Raw genomic sequence first — 18,925 nt, forward strand, 5'->3', positions numbered from 1 at the left:
CGTTACTGCGACCTCTGGTGGCCAGGATGGCAGGAGTGCGCATAGTCCAGCACTTTTGTCTATGATATGTAAGCACGGCCGCTGCTGCTGGACTGTAGGGTGGTCATAACCATGGAAATGAGAGGTGTATGATGTGATGGAAAAATTAATCTAGCCAACAAGGGAAGCAATATGGACAATCACAATACATTAGTACTTGAACAGCTGCAGATCATTACTTGTATATGTATGTATTAGTTGGAGCACCGAGGGGCTGGCTGTTGTACTAGGAGCACCGCTACAGCCCGATGCTAAGTACACTCGGCTCCTACTACATCATTCAAAAAAATAAAAACATTTTGAAAGCCCCTCATTTCCTAAAGGGAGGCTACCACCCCATTTGCTTCAGGTCCCGTGACCTTTCTATGGCCACAGCCATTGACTGGCCTCATTGGTGACATGTCCCCAAGCAGCACGGTACCATTGAGTCACTGTGGTCAGTTACCACGGCTGAGGCCAGTGAACGATTTCAGCGGGTGGGTCGCCATCACTTCCAGTCCAAAGATTAGCCCCAAGGTGTGATAAGACAGGGTGAGGGGGCAGCACCATGGCCCATAAAGGGCTGAGTCTAACGCACTTTATAGAAATGTAGTAGTACATACAAGGCATTCATAGGGCCCACTGCAACCAATCAGAGTCCAGTTTTTATTGTGACAGAGTAAGTTTGAAACTGTAAGCAACTACCTGATTGGATGCTATTGTACCTGCACGAGGGCTGTACGCCGCCTGGCAGCACATGCCCACAGTGGTGCTAACTCTACCATTAGTTTCTAGCACAGTCGCCATGTTCTCCTCACCTGTGTGTACTCTTCCGTGCGCCGGTAACCACTGGAGATTAGCAGCATCTCCTGTGGGAGGGCTCTATGTGGGAGGGCTCTCCGCCGCCCCCTAGTGGCCATGTACTGAGCAGCACGTACTGCCTGTTGTGTTACTGTGGATGACAGACCATTGCTATGTATGCAGGCATCTGCTATCGTTTATTATGGCTGTGCCGTGTAGGCTGCACCGGCTAGGACTGCTGCGATCCAAGGCGAGGGACGCTACTCCTACACCTTAGTACATACCGTTCACTACAATATGCACACCCGGCCATGGCAGCTTTTCACGGATTCCCAGAATCCTCCAGCGCACGGCAAGGACTGTACGAACGGATAAGTCCTATGATACAGTCCTGTGACTGGCTGAGGGCGCACTGTGTATGCCGGGAAACGTAGTCCTGTTCTCAGCGCAGGCCTAGAACTACATCACCCAGAGGGCAGTGCGGCGGTGAGCAGCGGGGCCTGCTGCAGCAGCACACAGGACACATCAAGTTCATTGAGTGACTGGCATGCTGGGAACTGGAGGGAGTCATGAGTCTGTGCCAGTATCTGTGGAGGGCAGCGGTGAGGGGTCAGCCGCTCCTGTACTGCCCGCCCCACAGCTGGAGGGCGCCCTCCATCGGCCGGGTGCAGCACTTCTTCACAGGCAGGCGCTTGCCCCAGGTTCGGGAGCAGAACAAGCGCACTAATCTGCAAGTCAAGGCTGAAGGGGCCCCTCCACTGACCGCAGCCCAGAAAGGTACCTGCCTCTTGTTCCTCTGTGTGGGGGCTCATTCCCAGTTGTCACCCAACAAACTCCTTTTTTTTTTCTTTTTTTTTTTTAAAGGGGGTCTCCATGAATATAGGAATGTTTTGTTTAAAGTGCAGCAGTGTGTCTGGTGCGCTGTGAGGCCTCATTCAGATGGCCATGTTTTCCAGACCCATAGAAGTCGGTGGTGCCAGTTAGGGATCAGCGAACTTATGTTTTCAAGTTCGGTGGCTTATCCAAGAATAACGTTATGGATGCTGCTACCGCGGACCATAACTTGTGGTTAGTGTTGAGCCAACATGTTTTTTTAAGTTCTGCGTCCAAAGTTCGGGTTATCGAAGAATCCCGTTATGGATTCCAAATTCCATTATGGTCCGTGGTAGTGGAATCCATACCAGGATTCTTCGCTAACCCGAACTTTGGACGGAGAACTTAAAAAAAACAAGTTCGCTCAACACTACTTGTGGTCCGTGGTAACGGAATTCTTAGATAACCCGAAACTTGTACGCCAAACTTGAAAACAGAAGTTCGCTCAACACTAGTGCCAGTCACCCCTCCAGGGCGTGCACTACTTTGGTTCATGCATCACGGACCTGGATACAGTTGTCTCCATCGGCCGCCAGATCTGTATCCTACACGGAAATACCTCACGGTAGATTAAAAACCATCCATGGAGCACATCTGAATCCCTCCTTGGGGTAGGTTCATGCGTTGGCACTGAATCCGACCTTGCCGCCGGAATGACAACCCAGAATGAATGGAGACCCCACAACAGAGCCCCTAAATGAAGATATAGGCCCTGATTTATCAAGACTGGCGTGTGCTACAACGGCATTGATACGGCCTCATCCTCTGGCACTCCGCGCTCAAGTCTGAAACCTATGAAACTGCCATAAATTTCAGCCATTATTTGCGCCATTTCCTGGCTTAAAGTGGACCTTTTATGGGTCCAGACTTTATAAGATAAGTAGCCCGTTAGGTAGGGAATAAAGTGGGGATCCTATAGTGCTTACTATTATTCCTGGGCGCCACTCTGTTCGCCCGCTGTGCCCTCCGGTATTTTCCCCGCTCAGTATGCTAATTACTAGCATCGGAACAGGGAGGAGGAGACGCCAGGATTTCTCAATGGACGTCTCCTTCTCCCTGGCTGTAGCACTGTCCAATCGCAGAGCGTCACAGCCAGGGAGAAAAAAAAAACATCCCTGGCTTTGACGCTCTGCTTTTCGATTGGACAGCGCTACAGCCAGGGAGAAGGAGACGCCCACTGAGAAAGACTCGGTCTCCTCACCATTGTTCCGATACTCCTCATTATAATACAAGGCGCCAAAATCAACGATGGGCCACAGCGGTCTTTAAAAAAAAAAGAAGAAAACAGCCATGGCATCAGTGGGGGCCACCCTATAAGGTAACACCCTAATTAGACTTTTGGAAAACTGATGAAAGGTCCTATTTAAGTGACAAATGTGCTGGGAACAATGCCCCCCATCCTTGCCACTCCTACTATTCAGAAACTGGCAAGGGCAGCGTAAAAATGGCAGTTGTGACTAAAAAAGTTACGATGATATTTAAAAGTTGCAACCATCCCCCCCTCTTATACCTCAGACCCCAAGTCAGACAGCAGAAACAAATACAGACCCATAAATCAATGCAGATTCTCCAAACCCCCAAATGAGCAAATAATCCAGACCAAACCCCTGACCATATACCTTAATAAATATGCATCTCACATCAGACCACTAAAAACCAACCAGGTTATACAGACCCCTCACATGAACCCCCCGAGTGTGCAGAACTTGGACCAAACCTTCAGATACCCTCTTCTCCCCGTTCCTGCGCTCCCATACAACATCCTAATACCACCACCACCAGAGAGAAGAGCAATAAAGGGGAGATGTGAGTATATGGGGCACTCCCAAGGTTTGTGCAGGAGACCTCCTCTTTCTCCAGAAGAGGTACAATATGAACTGTGGTACTCCAGAGAACGGGGAGTGACTGTTGCTGTCTGTTGATCCTAAGGACTGTCCTATCATTTCTTATAGTGAAAGAAGCGGGAAGAGACTTTACCTATCTCATTGTGGCTCTTATCGGGGCAGGAATTACCGGTAAGTGGACTCTCGTCTCCGTCTCTGCAGCCATACTTGTGTATATGCGTGCTCTAACTTTCCTTGTCTTACCGTGCAGGAGGACTTTTATATGTGGTGTTCACAGAACTGTTTTCTTCATCGAGCCCTAGTAAATTATATGGAAATGCATTTGAGAAGTGCCGAAAGCACCCCGAGGTGAGCACAATGCCTAGTTAAAGGGGTTGACTCATAAAAACAACTCGTATTCGTATGACCTGTTAAGACTGCCATAAAGGGTTGTTTCCACCCTCACCCAGATGATGCATGATCCCGGTAAACCCCTTTAAGCTGCGGTATCTGCAGGCAGCGTAACTCAGTGACCACCATGCCATGTTTCCCTACTGCGGCAGGAGTAGAGGATGGAGTTCTCGCCATGCTTTGCCTGCTCTATTGAGTCCTTGGTATTCATGAGTGGTGCCCCCCCCCATCCACTGCTGATTGACATGCACAGTTTAGAGAGAAAACGGTTACTCGGGGTGGGGGTGGCCGGAGCTTGTGGATATCGAGAACTCAGCGCTTGGGGCTAGTAAACATTTTTGGGGCTAATACACATTTTTGTAATAGGTTTTTAGTAAACTTTTTTCACTGGCTTCTGCAGTTGCAGTATTTCACACTACATAGCAGTAGCAGAAGAGTGTTATGTGATAAATCCACCACGCTCATTCAGGAACTGAGGTTTATTCTCTGGCACCCTCTGAGCTCTACGCTGATTTACGCCCAAGTCAAAGTTCAATCTCGATTTGGATATAAATCAGCTTAGAAGAGAATTGAGCAGAATTCAGAGGGGTCTCGGGGAAGAAGCAGTCAACTACTTTCTGCTACTGCTATGTAGTGTGAAATGTTGTAGCCAAATGTAGAAGCTAAGCGGTGCAAAATTTTTAATAAATTTAAACTGAAAAAATGTTTATTAGCCCAAAATACATGTAAACCATGATTTTAAAAACGTCTTCTTGCTTTAAAGGTAACCTGTCACCTCCCAAGCCACCAGAAGTACGTTTCTGATGATGCCTTTCTTCCTAAAGGCCGATGCAGCAAAAGTACTGAAAACGTTCTTTAATCCCCTCCGGCGCGCTTCTCCACACATGTTTGAAGTGAAGGGGCAGCGGCCTTCTTGCTTCAAGTCACGGTAACCACGCCCCCTTCGCTGTGACTGACGGCGCTTATGCAGAGAGTTCGGCAAAGCCAGCCAAACCATCGGCTGTCAGTCACGGGGAAGGGGGCGTGGTTACCGTCACGTGAAGCCAGGAGGCCGCTGCCCGTTTCACTTCAAGCATGTGTGGAGAAGTGCGCCGAGGGCAGGGGATTAAAGAACGTTTTCAGTACTTTTGCTGCATCTGCCTTCAGGAAGAAAAGACAGGTTCCCTTTAAAAGTCTTATAATATGAATGTTAACAGTTGTTCATACATTTACGTATCTTGTTGGTTGCTTTTTATTTCTACAGGTTATTGGAGCTTTTGGTGAACCTATCAAGGCATTTGGAGAGACCACAAGGCGTGGAAGAAGACAGCATGTTGCGTAAGTTGGAGGGACAGGTATTGCATATTTACAAGACAGACAGTTGGCTGTGAAATGCATTGCTAGTTACTAAAACGTAATCCAGGGGAGCGTTGTCTGGCCTATGAGATTCTTCACAACGTTTAGGCGCTCTCCATAAGGCAATGTAATATTCCTTGAATCCCAAAGAAACGTAACAAGATATTTAAGAATAATGATTGGGTGCATGGTGCACACGATAATACAGTGTACTCGCCAGAACGTATGGCCACCTTCAGGGAAATCATTTGGCAGTAACTGTAACCATATCCTCTGCAATCCCTTTTATTTTCCCATATTATAACCCAAAGAAAGAAAACACTAATGCTTTTAGGCCTCATACACACGACCGTTGTTTGTTTTGCGGTCTGCAAAACACAGATGGCGTCCGTGTGCGTTCCGCAATTTGCGGAACGGCACGGACAGCAGTTGATATAACTGTCTTTTCTTGTCCACAAAATGGACAAGAATAGTTTGTTATATTATTTTTTATTTTTTTTGCGGACCATGGAACGGAGCAACGGATGCGGACAGCACACACTGAGTGCTGTCCGCATCTTTTGCAGCCCTATTGAAGTGAATGGGTCCGCATCCAAGCCGCAAAAACTGCAGCTTGCATGTGGACCAAAACAATGGTCGTGTGCATGAGGCCTTAGCTTGATGTATGATCAGGTCCTGCATCAAAAAGGTTAATGTAACCCTTACAGGACCATGGGTCATTGATGTGTTTTGGAATGATGCATTCCAAAGTAGGATCGTTTTCTTATCCTTTGTTTCATAGTATATCTTAGTCTGTATGTTAGTTATGTGGGACACATGAGCCTTCCTAATGGCATCAAAACAGAATCACTATCTTTTTGGTTTATTGGCATCACACATGGAAATGGAATAATGAACTAAAGTGAAAAATGCTACTTCTTTCACTTGCACTAGAGTAGGCAGCTTGTACTGGCGACGGAACTTCCTGCCATATTCCTCTGCCGCAAGTGTGAAAGTAGCCTTACATGAAGTAGTGCAGCTTTTAGTTTTTTTGCTGTTTCTTTTTCTTTTTATAGGAAAGAGAAAAGTGTCTGTTTCTGAATAGGAGTACCTGGGTATTATGTTTGCAGGTTCAGGTGCAAGGACTTATTTTAGTTAGTTTTCACACAAGTAGAATCTACAATTTTAAAGGGATACGCTGCTCTGAAATTATCGTGCAAGAATAGGTTCCCAATCCATGGGTATAATCGAAGAAGAACTCTGCTCTCAAATCCAATTTTCAGGTTGCTCGATTATCCATGCAATCCACACACACAGTTCTTTTGGACCCCTCTCAGAAAACGATTGCCATAGGCAAAAAAGTGTGGAAGAATGATCCCGTAAGAATGGCGCAAATGTATGATTGGTAGGTCGTAGATTGTGTTTGGATTGCTTGGATACATTGGATTTTAATGTAGATTGTAGACTTGACTTTGTGTCAGCAGCTCCTGCCGAAATGCTTCTATGCCCATATCAGCAGTGTAGAGGCTACATAGACACACGATTCCTGCGATACAACAATTACTAACTGTCCTTGTTTTGTGGTGTGTATGGTGCAGGGGAAAACGGCATGTTACTGTGCAATGGTGGCAATATATTTTTGAATGTTCCATGTCATCGTTCCCTCTTTTTGTACTTTATTTAGCTCCAGTGAGTACCTGAAAGATGGCTTGAGGTGCATGCGGTTGAAGTTCTACATTTCAGGTTCAGAGCCAAGATTGCAAGGAGTCGTGCATGTGGACTTGAAGGAGGTATGTTATGTTATCTGTATTATTTGTCTCCAGTCCCATAAACACATGCGTTCCTTCCTATTATCAGCCCTGACCCTGTCTCCGTGTCATTTTGCAGAACCCACAAAGCAAGAAGTATGAATTTCAGTATATAGTGGTTGACATCGACACTATTCCACGCAGAACCATTGTTGTGGAGGATAATCGGTATATGGATTAGGAAAGTACTGTGGTAATGAAAAAGCTTTTCTGGAGTGTTGGAAGCCATAAGGCTTGCTTTGGCAGGAAATGTAATGCCCAGGATGAGCTGCAAATGAATCGTGATCCGTTTGTTTGGAAGAAGGGAACTGAAATGAATCATGTACCACTGGCATATGAAGACTCCTTGACCCTTTATGCCCACAACAGAAATCTTGTGCCAGATACACACATTGTTCATATTGTGATTTTTTATTTATTTTTTTTTTGCATCTTAACTATGTGCTTTTTATGTTTTGAAAGGGGTTGTCTGTTATTATATATTATTATTATTTTTATTTTATTTATTGATAACCTATCCTCAGGACTCCCGGAACCCCACCGATTAGCTGTTTGAAGAAGAGGAGGCGCTTGTACCAGGCTCTTCGATGTTACAACTGCAGCAGTGAGCAGGTGTAGTTACAGCAACACCGTCCCATTCACTTCAATGCAGCAGCTCCTTCCTGTTCAGGTGAATAGCATGAAGCCGTCCTATTGAAGTGATTGGGGATGGAGCAGTTGTAATTACAGCTGCTCACTGCTGCCGTTGCAACAGCAAGCAGGTAAACAGTAAAGAGAAGGCAACGCTCCTACAAGTGCCTCCTCCTCTTCAAACAGCTAATGGTGTTGGGAGTCGGATCCCCCGCCGATCTGATATTGATGACTGATCCGGAGGATAGCTAATCAATATAAAAAAAATAAAGTGGACAACCCTTTAAGAACATCGGGGCATTAAAATCACCTTATGCACGGTAATTAATTGTATGCAAACATGACCGATCTGGAGAATAAAGGATGAGAATGTTTTGTTATTTTCTGCTCCTTTATCTCACATGTGGTGGACGTCCAGCTCCCAAGAGAATAGCTTGTAGACTCAAAGCTCGGATCCTAAGATGTGTCCACACCTTGGAGAAACTTGGAAGAAAAGGAGGTGGATCCAGCGAGTAAAATCATATCTTCTTTATTGACAACTGTCCACATTAAAAGAAGATATGATTTTCCTCGCTGGATCCACCTCTTTTTCGGCTTATTGATCCCTGTTCTTTTTTTATTTTTTTTAACCACTTGCTGACCGAAGAATGTTTAACCTTAAAGGGAGTCTTTTACCTAAAATGACCATTATACACCACAAACATAATGATATCCATTACATTCCCCATAATATAATCTTACCTTTTTATATTGCTGTCCATTGCCCCATGGCGCTATTCAAATTAAACCCCTCCCCGCATGCGCCGGCCCATACCTCCCAATCTTGCGGCAGTTTACTTCCGCCGGCCAGATCGGGAGGTATGGGCCGGCACATGCGCATTAAACGCTCTGCTGCCTCTGCCCATAGTGGGTAATGGGGTGCGCAGGCGCGTGGATTATGTTGAACGGCGCAGGCCCCGAATTTGTCAATGACGGGAGGATGGAATCTGAAGAACCTAGGGCAGGCCAGAGGGGTGAAAGGGTAGGGGTTTGATTTGAACAACGCCGCGGGGCACCTTCAGAAGCATAAACGCTGCCCCCAGGCACCTTCAAGAAGATAGTTAGCATATGGAATAAAAGCGTTTTTTTTAGAGAGAATAGGCGATGGACAGCAATATGAAAGGTAAGATTATAATATGGGGAATGTAATTGATATCATGATGTTTGTGGTGTATAATGGTCATTTTAGGTGAAAGACTCCCTTTAATGACAGACACAATATTTGCCAACAAGTATAAAGATGCGACAGCAACCCTACTGTCAAAAAAATTTGTATGTTAGAACATCCCAAGCAACAATGTAATGCTTCAGCCCAGTCGGGGATCTTCGTCATGAAGTCATTGCATTGTGGTGTGAGAGGGGTTAATACACTCCTATTATTTTTGATTTACATTTACTTTTTCTTCGCTGGTCTTTATCCCCCTGTGCCACCAGAAGATACGCTTAATTTAAGACCAGACATATGTCTCGTCGTACACCAGCTCTTAGATCTATGCCAGCTTATCCCAATCGCCACCTAACTTTGGTGGGTGGTTCAGTTCAATTACCTGAAACTGAATGCTTTTGGCCTACCCTCTGGATTTAGTGATTAGCGATCAGGGTAACAGTTTTTACAGTGAGTTCACATGTTCTCAGATCCTTCTGTGAAATTGCGTAAAAGGTTTCCCCAAATAATTTGCCAAATATATAAGGCCCGTAATGGAACAGTTGATGAAGTCCCTTATTTTGTACTTGGTTTGTTTGATGGTGCTCAGAAAGCCACCCTCTAGTTGTATAAAATCACAGGCTGTACATTGACTGCATAGGAAGGTTGCTTTAGGGACCATTTGTCATGGCATAAGGGGAGCCAGTCACCGTGGCCAGTGATTGCTGCAGGCGATGTCATACCAGATGTTTACAGCGAGGGAGCCCAGTGGAGCGTCGCAGGCCAGGAAGAGAAATTGCAAGTAAGCTTCCCTTCACAGGTCCAGCCAAGTGGGGAGGTTTGCCAACCCCTCCTTTCCATTCTTGCACAACCCCTTTAGGTATACTTCAGTAGGTATTAAGGATTTATTTGACTTCTTTGTGTCCTGCATCATATCTTCCTATGATGTGAGTTCGTTCTGTGTTTTTTGAAGTGCTTGTTGGGATCTAGCAGATTTTGGTTCCTCAGTATGTAGTCAAGGAGGCCTCTTTGATTAAACCTAGTTACGGGTTCTCTTGTTTTGTGTTTGTAGTCTGTAATTGAATGCAATTCCTTTTTATGTAAATGTATTGACCTCTGGCTCCACCTATTAAGGGGCAATGGATGACTGCTCCCCATTTGAGATAAGGCTACTTGCACACTGGTGTTTTGGCCTTCCGCTTATGAGATCCGTCATGGGCTCTCACAAGCGGTCCAAAATGGATCAGTTTTGCCCTAATGCATTCTGAATGGAAAAGGATCCGCTCAGAATGCATCGGTTTGCCTCCGTTCAGTCACCATTCCGCTCTGGAGGCGGTCACCAAAACGCTGCATGACTGATCCGTCCTGGTACACAATGTAAGTCAATGGGGACGGATCAGTTTTCTCTGACACAATAGAAAACTGATCCGTCCCCCATTGACTTTCAATGGTGTTCATGACTGATCCGTCATGGCTAAAGAAGACCTAATAGAACCGGATCTGTTCATGATGGATGCATGCTGTTGTATTATTGTAACGGAAGCGTTTTTGCAGATCCATGACGGATCTGAAAAAAAACGCTAATGTTAAAATAGCCTAAATTGTTAGTAGCTGTATCCTTCCAGTGAGCCATGGTACTGATAGTGCCATAAGGTTCCTTTCTGATCAGTTGGTCAAGGAAGGTAAACATTGTGGCATGAATTTCACTGATGACCCTAGCATGTTTGCATTAAGTGCCCAAATGAAGTTGTTAAAGTCAGAAATCTATTATACTGATTTATAATGCTATGTACCTCTGCACAACCTTGCACCGAATTATAGGTACAGCTTTATGTCACTATGATTCTGTAGAAGTAAGGTAAAGCAGAGGCACCCAGCATTATACATTATGATAATGCCATGCACTCCTGCAAATCCAGAAAGGAGGATCACGCTCACACACAGAGCGTGATTCCCGCAATGGACTCGCTCATATGAAACAGCCATAACCCCTTGGCGATCTCTGCTATACATGTACACAAATCGTCACTTTAATGATGGCGCCTGCTTGTGCGTGCAGTGGGTGCCATAGCCGCGGGGTTTATGCTGTTTTAAGCAACAGAGACCGTGGCTGATATATGTGATCAGCCCTATGACTTATCGCAGACATTTAACTCCTCAGATGCTGAGGTCAATTGTGACCACGCATCTGAGCAATCCGGAAGCGGGAGCCGAGTGCTCCCGTAACAGCGTTCCCTGGCTGAGATCGGGGAACCTATTACCTTACAGTATTAGCCCAAAGCTTCAATCAGGCTCCGATAGCTATTACTAGAATATACCAATACAAGCGAGCAGGTAGCAGCACTATATTGTAAATGGAGTGTTCTATGATGGCTATATACAGTTGCAAGAAAAAGTATATGAACCCTTTGGAATGATATGGATTTCTGCACAAATTGGTCATAAAATGTGATCTGATCTTCATCTAAGTCACAACACTAGACAATCACAGTCTGCTTAAACTAAATAACACAAAGAATTAAATGTTACCATGTAAACATTCACGGTGCAGGTGGAAAAAGTATGTGAACCCCTTGACTAATGAGTCCAATCAATGAGATAAGATTGGAGGTGTTGGTTACGGCTGCCCTGCCCTATAAAACACCAGTTCTGGGTTTGCTTTTCACAAGAAGCATTGCCGGATGTGAATAATGCCTTGCACAAAAGAGCTCTCAGAAGACCTACGATTAAAAATTGTTGACTTGCATAAAGCTAGAAAGGGTTATAAAAGTATCTCTAAAAGCCTTGCTGTTCATCAGTCCACAGTAAGACAAATTGTCTATAAATAGAGAAAGTTCAGCACTGCTGCTACTCTCCCTAGGAGTGGCCGATCAAGGTGAAGAAGAATCCAAGAGTTTCAGCTAAAGACTTAGAAAAGTCTCTGGCATATGCTAACAGCCCATGAATGGATTTCATGGGAGGATACCACAGAGGAAGCCACTGCTGTACAAAAAAAAAACTAATACATCATGGACATTGCCGTAAACGAAAACACCTGTACTGTTAAAATATAACAATATTTATCCCATACAGCGAATGGCTAATTCGCCATATTTTGTCACTTCACCTCCCCAAAAAATGTAACAAAGAGTGATCAAAAAGTCACACATGGAAAAGTACAGATCGCCCCGCAAAAAATGAGCCTTTATAGCTCTGTACGCATAACTACAAAAAAGTTATAGGGGGTCAGAATATAGCGATGAAAAAAAAAACACATACCACAAATAATTTTACCACATATGGAACACTGTTAAAAAAAAAAACATAACACTGTTCTCAGTGTAGGTGCGGGTCCCACCTCTATCAGACAATGGGGGCATATCCTAGCGTGATGGGAATACCCCTTTAAATAGAGCCATTAGAATGTATAGCTTGTCCCGCAAAATCCGCATAAGCCTATGTGAATGGAAAAATAAAAAAAATTATGGCTCTGGGATGGTGGGGAGTGAAAAACAAAAATGGAAAATTGCAAGGTTCTCTATGGGATAAGCACATATTTCAGAAAGCTCAGAACATATTCATTATGTGCCTAATATTGCCGACAGAATAAAGTCCCTGATCTTGTGGAACTGAGAGTGTCTGGAAAGAGCAGAGTCCATATTCAGATTCCCTTTAAGCACTATGGAGGAGTGGTGTAAAGAAGGACTGGCTTTGTTGCCCATAGCAACCAATCAGATTTCACCTTTTTTTTTTCAGAGCTCCTTTGGAAAATGAAAGGTGGAAATTATACTAATTTTGATAAATGTAGCTCTATACATTTTACATAATTATTTAGCTTTTATGCACTTTATATCGGATACCATTTCCATATTCAATTTTTTTTAAAATAAGGTAAGTTTGATGCATAATATTTCTAGTGTCACCTGAATGCTGGGATTAACACAAGATTCAGCACTGCAGTCTCCTGAATTGTAGACAAAAAGCACTTCTCTCTGGAAAGTCTGACAGCCAACCCTGTCCTGAGGAAGCACAATCTCTTTTTATAAAGTTTTATTTTATTTATTTTTTTATAAATTTGCGTGAACATCCAACTTAGGGTACTTTCACACTAGCGTTATTCTTTTCCGGCATAGACTTCCGTCAAAAGGACTCTATGCCGGAAAAGAACTGATCAGGCATATCCCAATGCATTCTGAATGGATAGAAATCCGTTCAGTTTGCATCAGTATGCCTTCTGTTCAGTCACTGTCAGGCGTTTTGGCTGGACTGCAGTATTATGTCCGTACTAAATGCCTGATCAGTCGCCGGAATGCCGGCATTAATTCCTATTGACTTGCATTAGTGCCGTATCTGGCATTGCAAAACAACTGAAGGACGAATCCGTCCTTCCGGTCTGCGCATGTGCAGACTGGGAAAAAGACGGCAAGACATTTGTGATCTCATTAGCATGGGACGCCGCGCTTAGGCACAGAGCACCTTTTCTTCCCACAGCACTGTGCAGCATTACAGCTTATTGACATATATATATATTTGTTTCTATACATACATCCTGAAGCGCCAGATCAAGGAAGACAGTTCCTGGTTTAATACAAGATCAGTCATAATCACTGCATATCTTCACTTGTCTTGTGAAGGATTATCCCACAAAAAGGCGCATTATTCACAAAAAGGTGCATCATCGACAAAAAGACGCATCACTCAAAATAGTCACAGTCCACAAAAAGGCGCATCATTCACAAAAAGGACGCACCATCTACAAAAAGCGCGTCATTCACAAAAAGGATGCACCATCTACAAAAAGGCGCGTCATTCACAAAAAGGATGCACCATTATTCACAAAAGTCGCATCATTAAAAAAAAACGCATTATATACGAATAAGTTCCACAATACGGTGGAACTCCATTCATTGACTACATTTCATCTACTAAATACCATTTTCACCATAAGTGTCTATTTTATTTTTACTTTTTATTTTTACTCAAAGGAACATATTTTTATTGACTCTCTCATTTTGGACTGTTGATCAAATTCATCTCCTATTACACAACTATAGCTTAACCAGCATTTTTTTACCTATATCCTATTGTCTATATACTATTTCTATAAATAAACTAGATCAGATTTTACCCATATATGAGTGTGCCTGCTTATCTCTTTACTTCTTATTTACCACTATCCTGAGTGGGTCAGACTTAGCAGTTTTTACACCTCTATCATTTGCTTGAACAGTAGAGCCGTCTATCCCATTCACCTTTTCATTTACTTATCACCCACTAGACGCCAGCTCACTGCTCAACCAAAATGAATATTTGGGATCATGCTGAAAATAAACGCATAAAAGCGGAAACATACACTTTTAAAAACAACAAAATACAGCAGATCACGATGAAGACACAATTATAAATCTAAGTAAAGTCACTCTAAACAAGTCCCAAAGCAGCTTACTAAACAAAGGCTTGAAATTTCCACCCACAAATACACTAAACAAATTGACACATTTATAGGTATAGAAAAATGTATTCGTAAACTCTGAAGAAATACTATATAAAAAATCCCATAATGAAAGAAAATACAGAAAAATAAGACATATGAACACACTTCCTTAAAATGCACATCTAAGAAATACCCCTGACCGGAAATAGGACAAGAACTGGCAGACTTTAAACAGTGTGTAGAGAGAGATAGAGATATACGCAAAATGAAAGAACAACCAAAGAAAAGGAACAATTTATCTAAAAAAGAAACTGAGGCCATAAAACAATTGCAAAAAGAAAAAGACATAATAATACACCCAGCCGCCACAAGGAGGAGCAATTGTAATCCAAAATGTTACTGATTACAATAGCGAATGCATGAGACAACTATCGGAAACAAGTACATATAAAAAATTGAAGAACAACCCAACGGAACAAAACTACTCAGAGTTAGTACAATACTGTGAAATAGGTAAGGAGAGGGGGATCTTATCGGAAATAGAGTATAATTTTATACTAAATACGCCTCAAAGATTACCGGTACTAAACTGCCTTCCCAAATACACAGAAATAGAAATAATCCACCTGGCTGCCACTTTATTTCAGGCATAGAATCATTAACCAGTAAGTTATCACAATACATAGATACACTTTTACAGCCAAGAGTCAAAAACATCAAATCCTACATTAAAGACACCACACAAATTATTAAGACAGTAGAAAATTTAAAATTTTAACCACATTGGCATATGGGTAGGTTAGACGTACAATCACTCTATACTAGTATTAACCATCAACAAGGAATAGAAGCAGTCCACAACCAATTAACCAAAGAAGCTAAACTATTGCCAGAACAAATTGAATTTATAACAGAAGGCATAAACTTCATATAAAATAATAATTACTTTTATTGGAACTCCGATTTTTACCTGCAGATCCAAGGGACCGCCATGGGCACCAGATTCGCCCCCAGTTACGCCAACTTATTTATGGCGCAGTGGGAGGAGGATAGTGTAGCGCCAAGACTGGGGACGGATCTGGTGCTCTGGCAACGTTATATCGATTACATCATTTTTATATGGCAAGATAGTGTGGATAACTTGGATACCTTCCTAAGAGAGATTAATGAAAACCCATATGGTCTAAAATTCACACCAACCATCAGTACATCTAAAATAGAATTTCCAGGATGTCCCTCCATGACAGCACCCATGGAGGTTGTCCTATTGGTCTCTGTAGGGACAAGAAGCGAGAGAGAGATTAAAAGGCCCCCACCCCTCCCACTCTCCAGTGTTCTTCCTGTCCCTACAGGGATAGGAGCAGAGTGAATCTTTCCCTGCCCTGGGAATCTGTTTGGGGCCGAGACTGGTCGAGGGGGTCTCCCTCTCCTCTTCAGGCTCTTGGGGGCCCTAAAGGCTAGCACCTCTCTGGGTAGGGGTCCCCTAGCTTCCCCCGATACCTTTTTCTTGTCTCACATGGTGGCCGCGGTATCGGGGAGCCGAGGCCGCTTCTTCCGGTATGGGAGCTCTGGGATCGGCTGCGGCTCCTGCGCTCGGCGCTCCTCCTGTTCGGCGTGCAGCCCATGTGACCGGAAGTGCGAGGTCACATGGGCGGAAGAAAGATGGTGGCGCCCAGGGAACGCTGAGCCTGGCGGAGGTGCATGCAGGGGGGGTCGACTCTTCGTTTGAATGAGTCCCCCCCCAACCTGGAAATAAGGAGGCGGAGCCGCGCGGCAACGAGTGGACCAGGTAGGACATAAATTGCTTGTCAGTTTGCTGTCCAGGCGAGGTATGGAGGTCCAGATGTCAGCTATGCAGAACACTAGCGCAGACATCCCTACCCCGAGTCATGTAAGTGGAGTGAGGCTTGTATTCCGGTTCCTCTCTCTTTTCTTTACACTGGGCTAACGGTCTCTCTCTCTTCCTGCCAGGGAGAGAAAGACCACGGTTAAATCGCTGGGAGAACCTAGAAAGAAACCCAGAAGATGTGCTCTATGCTCAAAAAGACTGGCGGAGTCATATAAAAATGCCCTGTGTAGTGACTGCCTGGCAAAAATTCTCAGAGACGAACAATCCTCCCTTCTGGCACACTTGAGAGTGATTGTGAAAGAGGAGATCCAAGCGGCCAGCTCTAGTATAGCGCAAAAACCCTGTGCCGTCTCTCCTCCCCCCCAAAAGACCCCGTGTACTTAGGGAGTCAGATTCTGAAGAAGAAGGCTTATATCTTTCAGAAGGGGAAACCTCAAAGGGGGGTGACGATCAGGGTTTGTCTTATATGGCCGACGATCAGAGAAGATATCTCTTCTCACAAGAAGATCTAGATCCCCTCCTGTCGGCCGTAAGGCAGACAATGGATATAGAGGAAGAGGAACAGACTTGCTCGATACAGGACGAGATGTTCGGCGGCTTAAAAGCTAAGAAGAAGAAGTTGTTCCCGGTGAATGAGAACTTAAAGGATTTAGTCATAGACGAGTGGGCAGATGCCGATAAGAAATTATATATACCGCGGGAATTTAAGAACAGACTATTGTTCAACTCTGAGGATACAAAACTGTGGGATATAGTCCCTAAAGTGGATATTCAGGTGGCAAAGGTGGTAAAAAGAACCACTCTCCCCTTTGAAGACTCAGCCCAGTTAAAGGAGCTAATGGATCGGAAGATCGACGGTTTGCTCAAAAGAGCATGGGAAGTTTCGGCCAATAGCATAAATACCAATATTGCTGCTACCTCCGTGGCCAGATCTCTGTATTTATGGGTGAACCAGCTGGAGGAACATCTTAAGCAGGACAACCCTAAAGAAGAAATTCTGGCATCGCTACCCCTCTTTAAGATGGCTGCATCCTTTGTAGCAGACGCCTCGGCAGAGTCCATAAGGTTTGCAGCAAAAACAGACTCCCTAACCAATACGGCGAGGAGAGCTCTGTGGCTAAAATCCTGGTCAGGGGATATAGCCTCCAAGAATAAATTATGCGCCTTACCCCTTAAAGGTTCTCACCTCTTTGGTCCGGTACTGGATGAGATCCTGGAGAAGACAGCGGACAGAAAGAAGGGGTTTCCGGAGGAAAAAGGCAAGAAACCTTTGCCCTTTCGTAAAACGACCAGCAGCTTCCAGGGCACTCCCAGAGGTAAAGGGAAGACGGGAAGGTGGAGCTACCCCAAAGGGGGAAAAGGTTGAGGTTTCCTCTTTAATCCCAACTCCAAGCCTGAGAAACAATGACGCCAGACCAGTAGGGGGCAGACTCCAGTTTTTTTGGGAAGAATGGACCAGGATAACCAAAAACCAATACATTCTGGAATCCATCCAGAAAGGGTTCAAGATAGAGTTCCGCCTTCCTCCTCCTCACCTATTTCAGACCACAGTCTTTCAGTCGACCTCTCTGCGGGATCAACTTCTGACAGACATCCAAAAACTTTTGAGTTTAGGCGCAATTGTACAAATCCCTCCTTCGGAGGAGTTCAAGGGTCACTACTCAAAACTCCTCCTCATAACAAAACCGGATGGGTCCAAGAGAACCATCATCAATCTGAAATTTCTAAACAGATGGATAGCACATCACCATTTTAAGATGGAATCAATAAAATCTGCAATCCCGTTGATAAGCCCAGGGGCGTTCCTATGCACCCTGGATCTAAAGGACGCCTATTATCACGTCCCCATTCACCCTCAATGTCAGCAATACCTGAGGTTCGCAATCAAGAAAGACGGCAGGATTGTGCATTTCCAGTTCCAATGTCTCCCCTTTGGAATATCATCAGCCCCACGCATCTTCACAAAGGTAGTGGCGGAGATAGTTGCCTATCTAAGGCAGAGGCAGGTAACTATAGTTCCCTACCTAGACGATTTTCTGCTTGTGGCAGACTCAGAGGAGGAGTTAGAGCTTCACAAAGGAAGGACTCTATCTTTACTCACATGTCTAGGATGGAAAATAAACCTGGATAAATCGGATTTACAACCAGCAACACAAAAGAAGTTCCTAGGAACCCTCCTAAACTCCGTGACCCAGTATTCTCTTCTTCCCCAGGACAAGCAGATCAGCATAAGGGAAAGGATAAGAGCCTTCAAGCTAAAGAAATAACGGACTCTATGGGAGGCCATGCAGGTCCTAGGCCTGATGACCTCATGCATCACAACAGTTCCTTGGGCCCAGTTCCATACAAGAACTCTCCAGGCGGAGGTCCTCGCTTCTTGGGACAAGGACCACAGATCACTAAATGCCAGGATAGCTCTTTCAGACAGAGCGGTAAACTCCCTCTCCTGGTGGTTAGTAACAGAAAACCTGTCCCGGGGGGTCTCCTGGAACACGATACCGCTCAAAACGATAACCACGGACGCAAGCAGCCAGGGTTGGGGGGCTCACTTAGAGGATCAGTTCTTTCAGGGCAGTTGGTCCGACACAGACGCCCTAAGATCCTCAAACTACAGGGAATTAAAAGCGGTCTGGGAGTCCCTGAGAGCGGCAGAACATCTCATAGGCCATCACGTCCGAGTACTATCGGACAACGTAACAACAGTTTGCTACATAAAGAGGCAAGGAGGGACGAAGAATCCTCATCTCCAGGAGCTAGCGAATCTCATCTTCAGCTGGTCAGAGAAAAAGATCTTGTCTATTT

The 18,925-nt window shown here is 44.5% G+C and overlaps 2 protein-coding genes across 2 annotated transcripts in view; one reads left to right on the forward strand and one right to left on the reverse strand.

Annotated features, from left to right (window-relative positions):
* The window catches only part of FBXO15 (F-box protein 15), a 212,957-nt gene extending 212,077 nt beyond the window's left edge, over positions 1 to 880 (reverse strand). Inside the window, exon 1 of the mRNA XM_044293183.1 lies at positions 837 to 880. The gene's annotated coding sequence lies outside the window, so the exon portion shown is untranslated. The remainder of the gene's footprint in view (positions 1 to 836) is intronic.
* A 397-nt stretch (positions 881 to 1,277) lies between these two features.
* On the forward strand, positions 1,278 to 8,058 carry TIMM21 (translocase of inner mitochondrial membrane 21). The gene is made up of 6 exons (XM_044293339.1): positions 1,278 to 1,596; positions 3,645 to 3,707; positions 3,787 to 3,884; positions 5,170 to 5,243; positions 6,925 to 7,030; positions 7,128 to 8,058. The coding sequence occupies exons 1-6, from the start codon at positions 1,389 to 1,391 to the stop codon at positions 7,227 to 7,229; spliced, it is 651 nt and encodes a 216-aa protein (XP_044149274.1). The 5' UTR covers positions 1,278 to 1,388; the 3' UTR covers positions 7,230 to 8,058.
* Positions 8,059 to 18,925: the final 10,867 nt, after the last annotated feature.

Source organism: Bufo gargarizans, chromosome 5 (genome assembly GCF_014858855.1).
Source record: "Bufo gargarizans isolate SCDJY-AF-19 chromosome 5, ASM1485885v1, whole genome shotgun sequence".
Taxonomy (NCBI): Eukaryota; Metazoa; Chordata; class Amphibia; order Anura; family Bufonidae; genus Bufo; species Bufo gargarizans.